The sequence below is a fragment of the Nomascus leucogenys genome, chromosome 8, assembly GCF_006542625.1.
Source record: "Nomascus leucogenys isolate Asia chromosome 8, Asia_NLE_v1, whole genome shotgun sequence".
In the NCBI taxonomy this organism is placed as follows: domain Eukaryota; kingdom Metazoa; phylum Chordata; class Mammalia; order Primates; family Hylobatidae; genus Nomascus; species Nomascus leucogenys.
The window spans coordinates 64095883-64116804 of NC_044388.1; the positions used below are offsets into that span (position 1 = coordinate 64095883).

The following is a 20922-nucleotide window of genomic DNA, read 5'->3' on the forward strand; positions in this document are numbered from 1 at the left end:
ACCTCAAAAACAACAGTGACAAAAAATGACAAATGGGACTTAAACTAAAGAGCTTCTGCACAGCTAAAGAAACAACACAATAAACAGACAACCTACAGAATGAGAGAAAGTTTTTGCAAACTATGCATCCAACAAAAGACTAATATCCAGAATCTATAAGGAACTTGAACAAATGAACAAGAAAATACAGCCCCATTAAAAAGTGAGCAAAGGATATGAATAGACTCTTCTCAAATGAAGACATATAAGAAGCCAACAAAGATGAAAAAAATGCTCAATATCACTAATCATCAGAGCAATGCAAATTAAAACCACAATGAGATACATACAATCTCATGCCAGTCAGATGTGAAAAATGATACATGAACAAAATGGTAACATCAATACTACTACCGTTTATATCTACCAATGGTAGATACAAAACAGAAAGGAGCCAATAAGAAATTCTGGAGATTAAAAGTATAATAACTGAAATGAATAATTCACTGGACGAGTTCAAAAGTACATTTGAGTAGAAGAAAGAATCAACACGATTGAAGATAAACCAATTTAAATTATCAAAATTAACAAATGTTTACCTAGATTGACCAAGAAAAAAAAAAGACTCAAGTTACTAAAACCATAATGAAGTGGAACTATTACTATGAATCTTACAGAAATAAAAAGGATTATAAGAGAGTGCTATGAACAATGTATGCTAACAAACTGGATAACCTAGCTGAAGTGGACAAATTCCCACAAACACAAAACATACCAAGACTGAATCCTGAAGAAATGGGAAATTGAATCAGTAATAAAAAACCTCAAGATGAAAAACCCTGGACTTGATTGCTTCACTGGTGAATTCTACCAAACATTTAAAAAAGAACCAACATTGACCATTCTCAAAATCTTTTAAAAAAGAAAATGAAGAGGAAGAAGTAAATCCTAACTCATTCTATAAGCCAGCATTACCCTGATACCATAGCCAAAGGCATACAAGAAAAGGAAACTACAGACCAATACCCCTTATGAATATTAATGCAAAAATCCTCAATAAAATACTGGCAAACTAAATTCTGCACCATGTTAAAAGCATTATACACAATTTCCAAGTGGGATTTATTCCTGGAATGCAAGAATGGCTCAACGTATGAAAATCTGTCAATGTAATAATATACCAGATTGGTAGAATGAAAGGAAAAAACACATGGTCATCCTAATTCATGCAGAAAAATTATTTGACAAAATTCAACATCCTTTCATGATAAAAACACTAAAAGTAGAAAGGAACAATCTCAACATAATAAAAATTCATAGTTGACATTATACTCAATGTTGAAAGACTGAAAGCTTTTCCTGTAAGATCAGGATCAAGACAAGGAACAAGACAAGGATGCCTGCTTTTTCCACTTCGATTCAACACAGTACTGGATGGTCTAGCCAGAGCAATTAGGCAAGAAAAAGAAATAAAAGGCATTCAAATTGGAATGAATGAAGTAAAATGATTCCTACTCATAAATGATATGGTCTTATATGCAGAAAACCCTGAAAGTTCCACACAAAAAACTATCAGGATAAAGGAACTCAGCAAAGTACGATACTAAATACTCAATACACAAGTCAGTTGTTTCTATATATTACCAATAAATAATTCAAAAAAGCAATTAAGAAAACAATTTCATAAATGATAGCATCAAAAAAATACTTAGGAATTAACAAAGATGATGAAAGACTCATACAATGAAAAGTACTAAACAATATTGAAAGAAATTAAAGAAGACATCAATAAATAGAAAAAGCACTCCATGTTAATGGATTGGAATACTTAACATTGTTATCTGTAATAAGCAAAACAACCACAGATTCAATTTAATCCCAATCAAAATCCCAATGACATTCTTTGCAAACAATAGAAAATACATCTTAAAATTCATAAGAAATCTCAAATGACCTTCAATAGCCAAAACAATCTTGACAAGAAAAACTCTTAGAAGAAAACATAGGGGAATATCCTCATACTCATTAGCGTAGCTATAATAAAAAACAAGAAAATAGCGAGCGTTGGTGAGGATAGGAAGAAATTAGAACCTTTATACAATACTGATGGGAAAGTAAAATGATACAGTCACTATGGAAAACAGTATGGTGTTTCCAGAAAGAATAAAACACAGAATTACCATATGATCCAATAATTCTACTGCTGGGTATATACCCAAAGGAACTGAAGGCAAGGTGTCAAAAAGATACTTGTCACTCACGTTCCTAGCAGCAGTATTTAGAACAGCCAAAAAGTGGAAGCAACTCAAGTGTCCATCAACAGATGAATAAACAAAATATGGTACATACTTACAATAGAATATTCAGCTTTTCAAAGAAAGAAAATTCTGACACATGCTACAACATAAACTTTGAAAACACTATGCTAAATGAAATAAGCCAGTCACACACAAAAGTACTTTATAATTTCACTTATATGATGTTCCTAGAATAGTCAAATTCACAGAGAAAGCAAATAGAATGATGGTTGCCTGGGATGGAGAGGAGGGAGTAGAAATGAGAGTTGTTGGTTAATAGGTACAGAGTTTCCATTTTGCAAGATGAAAAGAGTTTTTGGGATTCGATGCACAACCATGTGAATGTACTCAGCATTGCTAAACTTAAGAATGGTTAAGATAAATTTTATGTTATGTATATTACATTTTTAAAATTAAAAATATGATGACCCAGCCATCCCATTACTGGGTATATACCCAAAGGACTATAAATCATGCTGCTATAAAGACACATGCACACTTATGTTTGCTGCAGCACTATTCACAATAGCAAAGACTTGGAACCAACCCAAACGTCCAACAATGATAGACTGGATTAAGCAAATGTGGCACATATACACCATGGAATACTATGCAGCCATAAAAAATGATGAGTTCATGTCCTTTGTAGGGACATGGATGAAACTGGAAAACATCATTCTCAGTAAACTATCGCAAGGACAAAAACCAAACACCACATGTTCTCACTCATAGGTGGGCATTGAACAATGAGAACTCATGGACACAGGAAGGGGAACATCACACTCCGAAGACTGTTGTGGGTTGGGGGGACGGGGGAGGGACAGCATTAGGAGATATACCTAATGCTAAATGACGAGTTAATGGGTGCAGCAAACCAACACGGCACATGGATACATATGTAACAAACCTGCACATTGTGCACATGTTCCCTAAAACCTAAAGTATAATAATAAAAAATAAAAATAAAAAAATAAAAATAAAAAAATTAAATTAAAAATATGATTTAAACATTTGCTATTTAAAATGGTCTTTCCCACATTCAATTTTAGTTCCAATGGGAAAAGACTGTTTCAGTGCAATGTATAAACACATTATTGACACCGTCTTACGGATGTAAATTTTCCATATTAACTCCCAAAATGCAACCCTATCCCCAAAAAATGTACCACACAAAAAGTTGATAGCTCTAACATAAATTTTTCAGTAAAATGAAGTTATTTCAACTAAGTTTCTAGAGAAAAAATAAAGATAAAATGTAAATAGTAAATAATACATTACTGATTAATTTGTACTACACTTCTTTTCATGTTCATTTCTGTTCTTCACGCAACAAAACAAAGGAAGAAAATATCATATTAAGTACTTTTCACTTCAGAGAAGAAAAATCTCTAGATTTAGCAACCATAAAAAGAAACCTAATGAAGAAATAGAAAGGAGAAAGGAAAATGTAGGTATCGGTGATTGTGTCATAACAAATACAGACAAGGAAAAGCAGCATACTGTCTCCCACATACATCTTTACCACATATCTGTCAAATGGCACATTAGTAAGTACAGAACTATGTATAATGACATACTTTAACCACATACTGTACTTACTTATTTATTTATTTTTTGAGATGGAGTTTCGGTCTTGTTGCCCAGGCTAGAGTGCAACGGCACGATCTCGGCTCACTGCAACCTCTGCCGAGATCGCACCATTGCACTCCAGTGATTTTCCTGCCTCAGCCCCGAGTAGCTAGGATTGCAGGCATGCACCACCAGGCCCAGCTACTTTTTGTATTTTTAGTAAGAAACAGGGTTTCACCAAGTTGGCCAGGCTGGTCTCAAACTCCTGACCTCAAGTGATCTGCCGGCCTCAGCCTCCCAAAGTGCTGGGATTATAGGCATGAGCCATCGCGACAGGCCTCATCGTGGTTTTGATTTGCGTTTCCCTGAAGACTAACAACGTTGAGCATCTTTTCATGTGCTTATTGGTCGTTTGCATATCTTCTTTTGAGAAATGTCTATTCAAGTCTTTTGCCTATTTCTTCATGGGGTTATTTGTCTTTTTATTGCTAAGTTTTAAAAGTTCTTTATATATTCTGGATACATGCTGTTCCTCACATATATGATCTTCAAATATTTTCTCACATTCTATGTTTTGTCACTCCACTATCTTGATGGTGTTCTTTGACACACAAAAGTATTTGATTTTGACCAAGTCCATTGTGTCTAATTTTTATCTTGTTGTTTGTGCTTTTGATGTTATCTCTAAAAAGACCGTATGTTTTAATATTAAACTCCATGTCAATAAAAGAATGGATTGGAAAAGAAATGACGTAAGAATCAAAGTAAAAAAACAAAATTATTGGGGACTCAAATCCAGAATCAATTTTCTTGTAATAAAGAAGCCATACATATTATCATAAAGTATTGACTTGTAAATACAATAGTGATCTGTCTGCTCAAAGTTTGAATGGACTTTGTGCTAATGAAGTGAAAAGTGAAAGCCCTCAAGGAAAATAATACATAAATAATTTCCAATGACTGCATTAAGGTAAAATTTAGCTGTTTTAAGGTTTTTAACCTACAAAATTAACAGATATTTTTGGTCAGTAAAATAGTCAGAAGTATAACCTTCCTCTACAAATGAAAACACTTACCTGCTAAGTAATTCTAATCCAGCAGAGTACTTTGGCAGAAATGGAACAGTCCTGCCCAAAAGAAACACTTATTAAAACTGTTCTTGATTTAGCCAACTGAAAAAAAAAAGGTACATACAAGAATTTTGACATTGTCAATTGTAATATATTTTAAAATCACTAATGACAATTATTAAACTTTTTTTTTTTTTTAGAGAAATGTGTTTTACTTCAGAGTTAATGTACTGTAACACACTATCAACCATCATTTTGCCCCAGAGATTGTCTTCAGCATACAATACAATAAATGATTTAATATAATGGTGGTAAGAACAAATATGTAAGATCACAGTTCATCTCTAGGTTGAAAATGAAATCTGGTCACATGCTTTAATTTAAAAAATGGACAAACAGCACAATCCTGGCGTTTTCACATAAAACAGTTAACATAGCTAAAGAGGCTCATTTGCCAAGTAGTATTTCATTATTAGTTTGCTTTTCAATAATTCAGGACTTTTACTTTTGCTCTTATACAAATTAAAAATGACTAATTGTGATCAAATAAGTCACTGACTGTCAAACAATTATACTTCACCATTTTTTCAACCATTTCACAATTTTATTAGAAAATTTTCCCATTACAAAATTTAGAAAGAATCAATAAATTATTTTGTAGTCAGATGCACTCAACAAATCTAAGGTTCATTAATATAATTACACAATTGTGAACACAACCAAAAGTTGTATGAAATTTAAGTCATAGTAAGTTAAAATCTTAGCACAAGCTTACCTGGGTTTGCTTTTCACTTTTGCTTCTCTTGACTTGTCACTTAAAGTCTTCAGCCTATAATTCAATATAAAATATAATATTTTTACAAGTCAAGAGATTATTATTATTTTTTTGAGACAGGGTCTCACTCTGTTGTCCAGGCTGGAGTGCAGTGACATGTACATTACTCACTGCAGCCTCAACCTCCTGGGCCCAAGTGATCCTCCCACCTCATCCTCCTGTGTAGCTGGGAATATAGTCACCCGCCACCACGCCTGGGTAATTTCTTTTTTTATTTAGTGGAGATGGAGTCTTGCTATGTTGTCCAAGCTGGTCTCAAACCCCATGCCTCAAATGATCCTACTGCCTCAGCCTCCCAAAATGCTGGGATTACAGGCATGAGCCACCCCACCCAGCCCAGAGATTTTTCAACCACAAATTTTCACATGTTAAAATTTTAGGTCAGATAAGCTACTTTTTTTTTTTTTAAGCAAGAATTAAGTACCTCAAAAGATAACAAATATTTGAGTGTTTACTATATGTTAGATACTACAAATGGAAAATCTGTAGCAAATTTTTTTTTAAGAGATGGTCTCACTCTGTTGCCCAGGCTAGAATATAGTGGTGCGATTTTAGCTTACTGTAACCTCAAACTCTTGGGCTCAAGCAATCTTCCCACCTCAGCCTCCTGGGTAACAAGGACTACAGATATGTGCCACCATGCCCAGCTATTTGTTTCACTTTTATTTTGGTCTCACTATGTTGCCCAGTCTGGTCTCTATCGCCTGGCCTCAAGTGATCTTCCCACCTCAGCCTCCCCAAAGAGCTGGGATTATAGGTGTGTGCTACCACACCAGGCCTTATTTTCATATTCTTACCCCAAGTCCCTTTTTTAGAAACCAAGATTCCTAAATGTGATCAGACCACAGAAACATAATTCATCTGGCATCTTTAGAAAAAGTCATGTTCCACATAGGAGAAATCAATAGGTAACAAAGATGTCTAAGCAGCACACTTCATTAAGTAGATGCTACCCAGGCCTTCAAATCTCTTTAAGCGCCCACAGCATTTGAAATTTTAGTTGAGAAAAAGCTTTTTAAAATATATTACAAACTTCTTTCATTAAAGAGGACTTGGTATATTTCATTTAACATTTTGTGATAACTCAGGATCAGTATTAAGAATATCATTGACTACATTTTGCAGCAAAACAGTATTCTCCCCTGATACTTCTGAGATAGAAATGCATCTTCATCTATTAACCTGAAACCAATCTATGGTAGTTTTGTGTTTGTTTGGGCTCTTATGTCTACCTTTCCTAAATTTTCTTTCTCTACCATTGGTCACCTGGCTGTCAGCTCTCACTCACTGCTTCTGCTAGCTATTTAACTCTAGCAGTTTCCTCCCCTCTACTTGCTGCTTTTAAATTATTGCACTGGAAAACAGATAAATGGGCTAGAGCTGCATATATAGAATTAACAGGCTCTTTTAAATGTCAAATACGATGTTCATAAAATGTACAATTTATTTTCACTTCACTGGCCCAGTTTTACTTTATTTTGGCTGTGGACTCTGTTACAGATAACTGAGGCTGCCAATAAGTGAGTGCTACAGTATGCAGTAATATCATATAAAATGAGATATCATGTACACATTCTTCTCAATCACTTCAACAAATATTCATTTGTAAACAGAAACTGAAAATATAGGCCACAGTACTACTGCTGGCCCCTACGAAGTCTTTGTAAAAACAGAAATAGGTGTTCCTTCCTCCAGACACTTTACTGCCATCATCCAGAAACTGTCCTAATACACAAGTTGACTCTTGCATGAATGCCTCAACTATGCATGGTACAGTGTACAACCTGCACAACTATGCAGGCTGGTTCTGAAACAGGATTCCATCTTTTCTGTCTATAATGTCTGATTAAGCACCATATGGGGACTTCTGATAAACTGCATTTTTTTAAACCAAATTAGAATGCCAATGTCATACAAAGAGTTTCATATTACTCTATGATCTTTTTCAAAAAATAAAATATTGACAAGATCAATTCCTCTGCAATATTCAAAAGATTCAGCAATCTCTTTAATACAAAAGTAATTAGTATATCTCTCTAGATAAGTCTAGGAAATTGTGTAAAAGTCTAATGTAAATTTCTAAGCTTATCTTGGAAACTAGTAAATCCGGTTTAAACCAAGATTAAGCAAAAGCTAGGGAAAACAATTTTTATGGCCATGCTCTACTATTTCCACTATAAAGTTTGATCAAAATACTTAGTTGGAACATCTCAGGCAAAATTATCCTAGTTAGCTATATACAGCAGTGCATCATACTCAAAATGATTCTCGCATTATTTTTAGTGATTCAGGACAATTCTATACAGCTGAGTGTGAAAGGGAATTCCTAAGATCCTCTTTGGACTACTCTAATTATATGATCCGGCAAATCTCTAAGTTGGTATTTCAACTATTTATTTCTAAAACAAACTTTTAATTTCTTAATTGTAATATGCCAAGTTTGGAATTCTCTTCTCCGTCCCCCTACCCCATCTCCTCCCCGCCACCCACAAAAAGAAAAAACTTGTTTGAAATGAAAAGGAGTGTTACAGGGAACAGAAAGTAAAATTGTTGGAAGATTCAACAAAAGCTTCCCCATGTGGCTCTTTAATAGTCATCTGTTTTAAAAATTGGTCTTTAACCAAAGTTAATATGTGAAACTTATCTGATCTGGATTTGAACAAACCAACTGTAAAAAGTCATTTCTAAGAACAAAGGAAGTCTGATTATGGACTGCATAATTGATAATATCAAAGAATTAGTGTTAATTTTATTAGTTATGAAATCAGCATTGCATTTATGTAATGTGTTTCCTTTTTAGTGATGCAAGCTGACATATCACAGGTATAGTAGGCAAGTCTGAGATTTACATTGTAAATAAAGGGAGAGACAAGGCAAACGTGGCAATATCTGAAAATTGTTAAATCTCAGCAATGGATATATGTGGTTCATTGTGTTATTCTATTTGTGTGTGTGTTTGAGACTTTGTAAAATACAAACAACTTTGTTTTTGAGACAGGGTCTTGCTGTGTCACCCAGACTGGAGTGCAATGGAGCAATCATAGCTCACTGCAGCCTCAAGCTCCTGGTCTTAAGTGATCCTCCCACCTTAGCCTCTCAAATAGCTGGGACTAAGGCTCACACCACCACACCCAGCTAGTTTCTAAAAATCCTTTGTAGAGACAGGGGTCTCCCTATGTTGCCTAGGCCGGTCTTGAACTCATGGGCTCAAGCTATCCTCCCACCTCAGCCTCCCCAAGTGCTGAGATTAGAAGCACAAATCACCATACCCAGCCAAAAAAACATTTTTAATAACAAAAACAATCTTTTAGGTATTCATCTTTTCTCACCACATCTTCTCCAAATAAATGGTCAATGTGCCAAAATGCAGAAACTGTTGGAGAAAACAAAGTAGCCAGAGGAAAGTTGGAAATAGTCATCTTTTTCCCTGCTAAAAAACAAACAAAAACAAAGTAAAAAACAAAGTAGCTATAGGAAAGTAAAATGAAGTTAAAAAAAAAAGTAAAAAAACAAAGTAGCTATAGGAAAGTTGAAAATAGTCATCTTTTTGCCTGCTAAACTTTCTTGTTTCCAACTATTATTCTTAAGATGAAAAATATAAAAGATCAGATATACTTAAGAAAGTAACAAAAAACCAAAAAGGTATTTTCTAAAATAACATCCTCAAAACCCAGAATTCACCTGAAATTAGCCCACTATTTTTATTTTGGGATAACTCCAGTTTCTCTGGAGAACTTATTCTGTCCTGGAAACAACCCACTCATAAAGTCTGTTTAATGTCCTACAATATCATGACACACTGTGAAGGAAATACTGACCTGGGGGAATATTCCAGTTTCCTCAAATGTAAAATGGTAGTATTATACTCAACCATAAAGATTTGCCACAAGAATTCAATAAAATTCCAAATATGACCTTAAAGGCATTCTGGAAACTACAGAGCTAATTTCAAATGAAAGTGATAATAAAGGTGATCCCCATCAAGAAAGTTGAGAAACCAATGTACTACATTACTGGGCTAAGGTGAAATAAAGCAGAGGTTCCCAATGTGCCTACAAAAGGCTTGCCCAGCCCTGTTCTTGGTCTTCTCCCAAGTACCATATACCCCATGAACACATAAGTGCTGTGTAAGCATATTAATATATAGACTAAGTGAGCCATCTGACAACTATTTTCTACTAATGACGACTTTCAAGTTCAAAGCACTAAACCTCAAATGTCATAAAGTTCAATAATTTTATTTTTAGATAGCTCCAACAACTTCACCTTAATTTGACACCAGCATATTTATGTCTTTGAGCTTTGTAGAAAATACTAAAATGGAGGCTTCCTACTGAAAAAGGGGGGTGACTCACAAAATTGCTTAGACAAAAAGTGTAAAAAGATGTAGATAAGCCTGGGCAACATGGCGAAACCCTGTCTTCCAAATATACAAATTAGCCAGGCGTGGTGGTGTATGCCTGTAGTCCCAGCTACTTGGAAGGCTGAAGTGGGTGGATTGCTTGAACCCAGGAGGTTGAGGCTGCAGTGAGCCATGAGCATACTACAGCACTCCAGCCTGGGTGACAGAGTGAGACCATGTCTCAGAGGAAAAAAGAAAAGAAAAAGATGTAGATAAACACAATGATGCATTGAGTACTACAATGACTGATGAGATCAGCCAGTGATTCAACAGCGTGGGGAACCTGCATGACGTTTCATTTATTTGTAACTCAATTTCCAACTGTCTACATCACTGGCTATTAGGAAAGGTGAGGACGATTGCTTTAAAGCACCACAGAAATGTATGAATTAGCGTATTTTGTCATAAGGCACATCCAATCTATTACATTTTCACATAAGTGTTCATCAATTTTTTCTCTCTTAAGTGAGATCAGGGAAAAGCCAAAGCCTCGGTCACACTTAAAAGTGCATGACCTAAGGTCCAAAGCCTAAGAAATTCACGGAAAAGCTGCACAGATTCAGGAAAGAAAGATGAATTTACACTATCTACATCCTAATGCCTTTAACCTAAGTCCCAAATACATGGCTTCAAGTTCTCACCTCTCACCTGAGTGCAACAGAAAGTTCCAATTGCTTCTCAGCTGTCAAGCAGCTAGCTCATCACAAATTCACCGTTAACTGTTCCTTCTCTCTCAAACCTATTCTTAAATTCTTTAATGTTGGTATATGACACCATTTATCTAAGATACTTCCAAATTCACATTCTCAATTTCTGCACCTCTTTCATCTCCCACTGCTGTCTAATCCGACCAGTGCCTAACACATCCATGCCCTCCTTTAAACTATCAGCACTGCCTTAGCCTCTCTCATCTGGACCTTCATTACAGCCTCTTAAATAATCTACCTCTACCCCATCCCCAATCTTCCTATCACACGGCCTCTCAAGTTATTCTTCCAGAAATACAGAAATATTTTTCCAGAAATACAGATAGGCCATCTTCTCCTTAGCCTGAGTTTTAGCCACAAAACTTATGGCCTTCTAGATATTCTAGATATTCTGCTACTAGAACGAGAGTAAGGATCTTACTTGTTATCTGGTTTGTTCTCTGCTATATCCCCAGTACCTAAAATAGTGCCTGCCACACAGTAAGCACTCAATAAATATTTGACAAATTAATTAAGCAAAGCATTGAAGATATTCTATTATTAGGCACTAAACTTCCTTTCCAGCTTCATCTCCCAGGACTGCTTCCATCTCTGAAATGTGCTTATCCAAATCTATCGCAATTTCTCCTCATTCTTCAAGGCCTAGTTTTAGAAACCCCTTCCTCTTTGAAGCCTTCTGTAAATGCATCCTAATGACTCTTTCCTCGGACTCACATACCACACTATTTGCATCTTTAACATTCTGCTCATTCTGCTTTGCTTTACATCAGCACCAGTCTAGGGCATCTAGTGGGCAGAGACTGTTTTAGTCACCTTTGTACCCACAGGATCTGGCCCAATATACAGACATTGTTTAGGAAAGACTAGCCTAAACTGAGCATATGGGCTCTCAAATCTTTTCTAAGCTTCTATGAAAAAGGACACTTTGAGTGCCTCGTCTAATGTCTGGCACTGGCACTTAATAGGAACTCAGTAGATATTTATTAAATCAAGTTGAATATTGAGATTATTTTCTCTTTAAGAAGATGATTAATCCTGGAAAAGTCAACATTTCAAGCAACACTTCGCCATTCGACCACATTGTAATTTAGATGACTGGCTCCAACCCCCTTTGTGCAGGTTTTGGTAGATACTACAAGGACGGAAGAAGACAGAATGAGGACACTGGGCAGGGGTGGAGGTGGGCGGCAGGGGCAGTGAGGGCTTTGAGGGGGAAACACCCTCTAGCTGCAACAATAGCAGGTTTTTTATCCCTAACCACAGGAACCCAGTGCATCACAAACAGGAAACACCAGCCTGTGACAGGCAGCTATAAACCCGTCAGTAAATCTGATTTTCAGTTCCCTGAAGGGTTTGCATGCCTAAATAAATACCTCAATCCTGAGGCCTTTGGTCATAACAGCTCAAAACGTAAAAGTCAAAGACCAGAGTGGCTTCGAAGTATCTACTTTGGTATGTCCAAAAGTCTCCCCCAGAGCTCAAGCCAATCTCTGTAAAAATGGATATTTTATGTGACCTCTCCAAAAGGCTCCAAGAATTCTGATTCAGTTAAATCAAATCACAACTCACTTTAGGTGAAGGGAAAAGATCTTTGAGTGAGGCTCAGAACCAATCCTCTTCAGTCTGTGGCCTTCGGCTGGCCCACCACCAAATTAAGGCAGAAAGAATGTGATGTAATCACTAGTTTTTCTCAATGTTGACATAATTGTTACTACACATAAAAATTTACAAAAAAGGCCATAAGTCCATGGACAACCTAGAGTTCCCTCCCAAACCACCAGTAATCTTTACACTGCCCTTAAAGAATGGTCTTTAGCTGCACTTAGTTTCTAAGTTTGAATGGAATGTAGAAATTCATTCTCATTGGACACGGTTTCACCACCAAAGTGACATTCTGAGACTGATAAGGAATCGTCCTATTTTACTAAAAATGAAAAAAAAGTAAATTTGTCTAGAGTTGGGGCCTTCATATGAGTTTTCAGAAAGTGAAAATGATCAGAGAAGCTCTGAAGAGAGGATGCTGCTCTGGGTGACAGCGGGAGCTGCACTGGCCGCACTGAAGGAGCCCAGAAATGCCTGAGGCCTTCCATTCAGTCCCTGGGGCAACCAGCACACCTGGTGTTTCCAACTATTTTAGAAGGCAGCTGCTCTGGCTTCCACACACACACTTGCTCTGCCACCAAGTGTTCTACAGAAACGCCAGGTCCAATGTGATAGCTCTGGGTGGCCAGGGCCATGTTTTTTTCATTTTTTCTTTCTTTTTTAAGAGATGAGGTTTCTTTTTTTTTTTTTGAGATGGAGTCTTGCTCTATCGCCCAGTCTGGAGTGCGGTGGTGCGATCTCGGCTCACTGCAACCTCCACCTCCTGCATTCAAGAGATTCTTCTGCCTCAGCCTCCCAAGTAGCTGGGATTACAGACGTGCAACACCATGGCCAGCTAATTTTTGTATTTTTTAGTAGAGATGGGGTTTCACCACATTGGCCAGGCTGGTCTTGAACTCCTGACCTCATGATCTGCCCGCTTTGGCCTCCCAAAGTGCTGGGATTACAGGCGTGAGCCACCATACCCAGCCAAAAGATGGGGTTTCTTTGTGTTGCCCAGGCTGGTCTTGAACTCCTGGGCTCAAGGGATCCTCCTGCCTCAGCCTCCCAAGTAGCTGGGACAACAAAATTGTTGGAAGATTCAATAGTTTCCCCATGTGGCTCTTTGACAGTCATCTGTTTTAAAAATTGGTTTTTAAACAAATTTAATGTGTGAAACTTATCTGATCTGGATTTGAACAAACCAACTGTAAAAGGTCATTTCTAAGAACAAAAGAAGTCTGATTATGGACTGCATAATTGATAATATCAAGGAAGTAGTGTTAATTTTATTAGCCATGATATCAGCATTGCATTTATGTAATGCGTTTCTTTTTCAGTGATGCAGCTCATGTCTCTTTCATCTTTGAATTCCACATTACCAACATATAATAAACACATGTGTGCTGTGTTTACTGTTGTCTTTTCTCCTCAAGGCAAAAATATTCAGTTATGTAAAGTAGGTAGATCTCAAGCTGAATATGGGAAAGTTTAATCGAACAGATTAGGTGCAGGAAATTGAGGACCTGAAGAAAGTGAATATCAGGCACTAGAGGTCCGGGTCTACTGCGAGACTGACATCACTTGGAGATGAGTTGTTTCTCCACCAGGTGACAGGCTAATGGCACACACTGACAGTCCAGTGGTTTGTCAGCTGAAAGTGACCTGTACAGGAGAAAGCCAACAAAGGACCTAAGGAAGCCCTCTCAGGATGTCTAGATCCAAAATGGCCCCAGACTACGGCATCTTTAAGAAGTCAAGTCAGTTTCCAAGGGGTTCTAACCAGATCCCTTTGGCATGTCTCTCCTTAATTAAACTCTAAACGTTTAGGGTTACCCTGATCTCCCAGGATGGTTTGTGCCCCGGCAGTCCAGAGCCCAGCCCAGAATCTACATTCCTGGGTAAAATGCCTTCTTACAAAGGTCAGGAGCATGAATGCTTCTGAGGCAACCATGTGACCTACAGAGTTATAGTAACTACAAGATGGGCTGTTATGCCATCAAGGAATTCCACGAAGTACTAACAGGAGAATAATGGCCACTCTCATGCTACAAATGGGCCAGTTCAGCATCACACCAAAAGGTTTTCAATACAATAATTTATACTCTGAAAAGAAGGTACTTTTCCTAAATAGGGAGAACAAAATGCAAGCACGCAAGCACACCCATCAGTGAATGACTCTGAGCATCAATAACTTTCTAAACAGCAAACTAACAAAAATGATTGACGCGTGGTAAGTGCTCAAGCGTTTGAAAGTTTGTTATTCAATGCCCAATGTGCAAATAGTATTAACATTTTTGTCCAATAAGATAAAAGTTTGGCTAATATCTTTCTCATTAGAAATTTAAAACGAGGCTGGGTGCAGTGACTGATACCTATAATCCCACCACTTCAGGAAGCCTAGGAGGGAGCATCGCTTGCACCCAGGAGTTGGAGGCTGCAGTGAGTTATGATAGCGCTGCTGCGCTCCAGCCTGGCGGCAGAGCGAGACCTTGTCACTTTAAAAAAAAAAAGGGGGGGGGGTGGGTGTCGGCCAGACACGGTGGCTCAGGCCTGTAATTCCAGCACTTTGGGAGGCCGAGGTGGGCGGATCACAAGCTCAGGAGTTCGAGACCAGCCTGGCCAATATGGTGAAACCCGTCTCTACTAAAAAAAAAAAAAAAAAAAAAAAAAAATTAGCCGGGCGTGGTGGCGGGCGCCTGTAGTCCCAGCTACTCAGGAGGTGGAGGCAGGAGAATCGCTTGAATCCCGGAGGCGGCGGCTGCAGTGAGCCGAGATCACGCCACTGCGCTCCAGTCTGGGCGACAGAGCAAGAATCCATCTCAAAAAAAAAAAGGGGGCGGTGGGGGGGGAGAAATTTAAAACAGTATGAGTGGAAATGCTCTCACATTCAGTGCATCCTCCAACAGGATTTGTAAGCTAACGCTGAAAGATCCTTTTCAAAGACAGATCTTTTTCACTTTAAAGGGATGGAAAAATTAAAACGAGTTAAGCACTAAGTAACAATACTGACATAATGCTTACTTCGTGTTTTACACGTTAATTCATTAATCCTTGTAATAACTTTTTAAGTACCATCATTATCCCCATTTTACAGTAGCGGAAACAGTACATTGAGGCCAGGCAGCTGAGTAACTACGTTTGGGTTAGTGGTCGAGCCAGAATGCCTAGGCAATCTGGCGCCAGAGTCTCGGCCTGTGGGTCCCAGGCGTTGGTGCCCATTGGAATCCCCTGGGGATCTTTAAAACGCCGTCTCCAGGCACTCTGGTTAACAGGTATGGGGTGAGACCTGGGCATCAGAACTCTGAAAGGTTCCCGGGTGTTTCTAAGCAAAGTTTGGGAACCGCTGGGTATTAAAAGCATTCCTAGAGTTCTGTCGCTTCTCCTGCTTAGGAGTTCCTTCGCCGAGGCGCTGAGCTCACGGCAAAGGTAGAGAAAGAACGCTAACGGGGAGGGGCGGCCAGCCTTGCCAAGGGTTAGGCCGGCGAGCCGGGCGTGAAAGCCGAGCCGCGGCGCAGAAGGCTGGGGCCGGAGGGTGCAGGCTGCTGCGCTGTGCGATCCGACCCGGGGAAGGTGGCTGGCCCAGTTCCAGGTGCGCACGAGCAGGTGTCTGCTGGGCCGAGGGGTGCAGGCCACTGTGCCGGGGGGCGGAAGCTGTGAGGCGCGCTGGCTTCTCACATGACTCCCATCCAGGGCCCAGCTGATGCTGCCGGGAAGGGACCGCAGGGTCCCACACCCCCCGGGCGCTCCGCTGCGCCGCCGAGCGCCTCCCGGTCCTGGGGGTGCGCGTCACAGGCGGCCCGCAGGGACCTAAGTTACTTTGCGCCGCCCGACGCGAGGACGCCGGGAAGTTCGTTACTTTCCTCGGCTGGGCGGGGCGGGGAGGTGCGGGACGGGACGGACCCTGGACCGCGGCGCGGGGAAGGGAGCGAGGCAGAGGCATCCTAGGCGGCGGCCCGGCCCCCTCAGGTCCCTTTTCGTCGCCCACCGTATACCCACCCGGAGGTGAAATCCTGCTGCACGCTCAGCAGCCGCTCGCGAAGGGTCTCCAGCATTGCCGCCGCCGGTCTCCTCTCCTCAGGCCTCGGGCTGCTGCTGCTTCTGTCGCCCCCTGAGTCCCACGCCGCCAACCCCGCGCTGTCACCGCGCGCCCCGCACTCCCACTACCGGCCCCGCTCCCGGTCCGGTCCTGGCCCCCGCGCCACAGCCCCAGCCCCTTCCGCGTTCCCGCCCCTCGCGCGCGCGCGCGCCAGGCTCGCGCAGCCGCAGTGGACTGCGCCGGGCTCGGGCTGCGGAAAAGGGGCGGGTCTTCCCCCGACCGAGAGGGCCAGTAGCTCCTCCGCTCATCCCTATCCCGCACCAGGCCTTCTTGTTTTTGTTTTTTTTTTTCTTTAAAATGGAAGCGGCATCGTGAAAGGATTTTTTAACTCGAAGCCCCCTTTGAGGGAAATGTTGGCTTTTACGGTTTGGAAGAGAATTGGATCGATCTCTTGCATAGGCAATGTGCACAAATCATTGCATGGATTCTAGGTTCAGGATCTGACCCCACTGGCTTTCACCTTGGATGAGATAGTCAAATATTGAGCCTCGGTTTCTTCATTCATAAAATGGCAATAATAGTCGACTGTCTCGACATTCCTACTTTCCACTCTCTCTTTACCCCCTCAGGCTTTTGTGCCCTACACACCAAAGGTGATCGCCTTTCGCGAGTCACCAGTGACTTCCATGTTGCTGGTGCCTTTGATTACTTCTCTGCCCTGATTTTTTCTCCACCTCTCAGTGGCTCTCAATGCAGTTTATCATCCCATCCTTAAAACCCATTCTTCTCTTGCGAAGCACTCCATACTTCCTCTCTCCCTTCCCCTCCACCCCTTCTCCTATTTTAGTAGCCACTCCGAAGGCTACATGCCCAGCCTCCCCAGCCCTTCTCCAGATGTGTGGTTCCATAGGTGAGACTATCTATTACCATGCTGTAAATTCTGTCAAGGAACCGATGACTTCCACAGCTCTATCCTCTGCCCTGTCCTTCCTCCCTCTCCGTCAATTCATACTAGTTCCTTACTCATATAAGCATGTATACAACATGTATCCAAAAGGCATCTCAGACCAACATACACAAAACTGAAAATTTCATTCATTGCGCCTTCACCTTTAATCTGCTCATCCTGTATTTTCCATTTCAGTAAATGACACCACCATCCACCAAGTTGCTCAAGGTAAGACACTTGAAATCACCTCTGGTTCCCCTCTTTTCCTCATTCCCCATATTAACTTATCAAATCCAATCAACTCTACTCCTGAAGTATTTCTGGAACCTGCTTCTCTTTCTATATCTTCACTATATTTATCCTGGTCGAAGGCACCATCCTCTTTCAGTAGGAACACAGACAGTTCTTCCAGATTCTACTCTTTTGCCATGCACACCCCTATAATCATCCTTGACACAGCAGCCAGAAAGAGTTATTTAAAAGATCAATCGGATCACGTTGCTCCCCTGCTTAAAATCTTCCAATTGCCTCCTGGGCACTTGGAATAAAATTCAAACTACTTACCCCCTTAAAAAGCCCTAAAGTTTGAACCTTTTCTAGCACTGTATCCAAATTGATTACTAGTCACCTATCATGTCCTTGACAATTAAGACATAATAGCCTTTTTTCTTTTTTGGTGTGTTCTTTGAAAATTCCAGGTTTATTTCCACCTGTGGTGTTTTCACAAAATTTTCTCCAAACTGTCCCTTGTCTGGCTCCTTATAACATAAGGGTCACATCCTAAATAGCATCACATTAGATAGGTTTTACTTACCATTCAAGTTACACACCCAATCACTTCCTATCACGTAGCCCGTTTCTCAACTTAGTACACATTAGAAAATTTATTCAATAATTATTTGTTATTTATTAATTAGTTGTTTACAAACATATTTTAAAACCAAGACAAATAAGGCATTCACCTCAGGTACAAAATTTACGGGAGCCAAAAAGCTCAGTAATCAAGATAATATTTTAATACGATATTTTAAAAATTCAAAATTAATGAAAAAAAATCTGTGATGAACAAGATATCAAAATTTTAAATACACAGGATCTGTTAGGGCTGGGATTGGATGAGGCCAGTGAGGTGGGTAGCACAAGTACAGGCCCTGATGTAAACTGCTCTGTCTGTCTTACTAAGCTTTGCATCCCCAGCATTGAAAACAGTGAATGGCATGTAACAGACACCCAGTAAATGTTGTTTTGTTGCAGGAGTTATGTAAGATAAAGGACTTAGCTTGTAGCTGGGGGATCACCTCTTCCCCACTCTAGATGTTTTCTTCCACGGGAAGGGAGCTCTTCAGCTAACATAAAGAAGTACCCGGCCTTTCCTGGTGGGGAAGAGGTGACTACGATGATTAGTGAGCTAGGAAGTAAGGAGCTTGGTCTCATCCTCTTTTCTTTTTGTTGAGTGAAAACTTCCAACAAACAGCATTCATTCTGCTGCCTAAGGACAGGCTTGAAGGGCAACCCAGTGCTTTTTGTGACTGGGTACTAGAAGTTCTGCTTGCCCATGAATATAAGCCATGTGTTCCATCAGTCTTCCTAGAAATAAAAGTGATGTTTTGGCCTCTTTATGCTGACACTATTGTTTTATTTCTCAATTTGCTCAGACAAGTAAGAAAGAGCAGTGCTGTTTATCGAGCCTTCTTCTACCTCTCAGAAACAGTGCCTGGTACAAAGCAAGTGATCAAATGATCAAATCTACAGAGACAGGTCCCTTAGTATCTAGTAGATTTGAAAACCACAAGTACTGGGAAATACTAAATTTTTTTCTTTTATTCAATTAAACTCTACACATAAGCTTTCCATTTACTAAGTTTCATACATTCCAACAAAGCACCAAATCCACTCAAAAAAGACTCTTGCCTGTCACTAAAAAATAGCTTTACTGGTTGTGCCTGATCATTTCTGTCTTGACCAATGCATTGTTTATTAGTCTATGGCATGTTTGTGTTTGAGGTGCTTTCTGAACATTCTTAATCCCATCATGTCTATTAAATTCAAAAACAGTGAAAGTTTTAAAAGTGCTAATAAAAAGATAATTTATGATTTAAAAAAGTAAATATTTAAAAAATTAGGAAATAACTACTGTTGTACATGAGTTGCTCAGGAGGAATGATTAAGGACTAAGAGTTGAAGCACGTGACATGTCGTGTTTACGTAAGTAACAGTAATCAGCCAGAAACCAGGAAGATGGATTGGCAAAATGAAAAAAAAAACAAAGCTTTTAAGTACAGTTTGAGAACCAACATCAGTATGGAAGCTATTGACCTAATCTTAATTCAGGAATTGGTTGAGAGTTGATTGTTGTTTGTTTGGGGTTTTTTTGTTTGTTTTGTTTTAAGACGGAGTCTCCCTCTGTCACCTAGGCTGGAGTGTAGTGGTTCAATCTTGGCTCACTGCAGCCTCTGCCTCCTGGGTTCAAGTGATTCTCCTGCCTCAGCCTCCTGGGTAGCTGGGATTACAGGCTTCCGCCATCAAGCCCAGCTAATTTTTGTATTTTTAGTAGAGACAGGGTGTCACTATGTTGGCCAGGCTGGTCTTGAACTCCTGACCTCAAGTGATCCACCTGCCTTGGCCTCCCAAAATGCTGGGATTACAGGCATGAGCCACCGCGCCCAGCAGAGTTGATTTTTTGAGAGCATATTAGTTGCGCCCAGGGAAAGCTTTGATGATACAACGTTTGGGGTGAGCACCAAAGCTGCTAAGAAGTTTCCTGAAATAGTGCTTCCCTGACCAGCAGCAGCCGCATCGTCTGGGAGCTTCCTGCAAAGGTAGAATCGTAGGCCCCAGCCAGCCCTACTGAATCAGAAACTGAGTTTTATTAAGACCCCCCAGGTGATTTTTATTCATGTTAACATTTGAGAAGCCCTACTCGTTGGGGAAAGGGGATTTCCTGTCTCAACAGATTCTTACTGGAGACAAAGTGATAAATGAGGATTTGGTGGAACTAGAACCAAAGAGGAAGATGCTATTAAAGAAGGGGCTGTACAAAAGAAACTACCATCAGAGTGAACAGGCAACCTACAGAATGGGAGAAAATTTTTGCAATCTACTCATCTGACAAAGGAATAATTTCCAGAATCTACAGTGAACTCAAACAAATTTACAAGAAAAAAACAACCCCATCAACAAGTGGGCGAAGGATATGAACAGACACTTCTCAAAAGAAGACATTTATGCAGCCAAAAGACACATGAAAAAATGCTCATCATCACTGGCCATCAGAGAAATGCAAATCAAAACCACAATGAGATACCATCTCACACCAGTTAGAATGGCGATCATTAAAAAGTCAGGAAACAACAGGTGCTGGAGAGGATGTGGAGAAATAGGAACACTTTTACACTGTTGGTGGGACCGTAAACTAGTTCAACCATTGTGGAAGTCAGTGTGGCGATTCCTCAGGGATCTAGAACTAGAAATACCATTTGGCCCAGCCATCTCAT

The 20922-nt window shown here is 39.9% G+C and overlaps 1 protein-coding gene across 1 annotated transcript in view; it reads right to left on the reverse strand.

Annotated features, from left to right (window-relative positions):
* Positions 1 to 16681, reverse strand: part of DTNBP1 (dystrobrevin binding protein 1) — a 145030-nt gene extending 128349 nt beyond the window's left edge. Inside the window, exons 1-3 of the mRNA XM_003263537.2 lie at positions 16440 to 16681; positions 5691 to 5744; positions 4922 to 4972 (exon numbers count right to left, since the gene is read on the reverse strand). Of these exons, the coding sequence (XP_003263585.1) occupies positions 4922 to 4972; positions 5691 to 5744; positions 16440 to 16495 (161 nt within the window). The 5' untranslated portion in view covers positions 16496 to 16681. The remainder of the gene's footprint in view (positions 1 to 4921; positions 4973 to 5690; positions 5745 to 16439) is intronic.
* Between the last annotated feature and the right edge of the window lie 4241 nt (positions 16682 to 20922).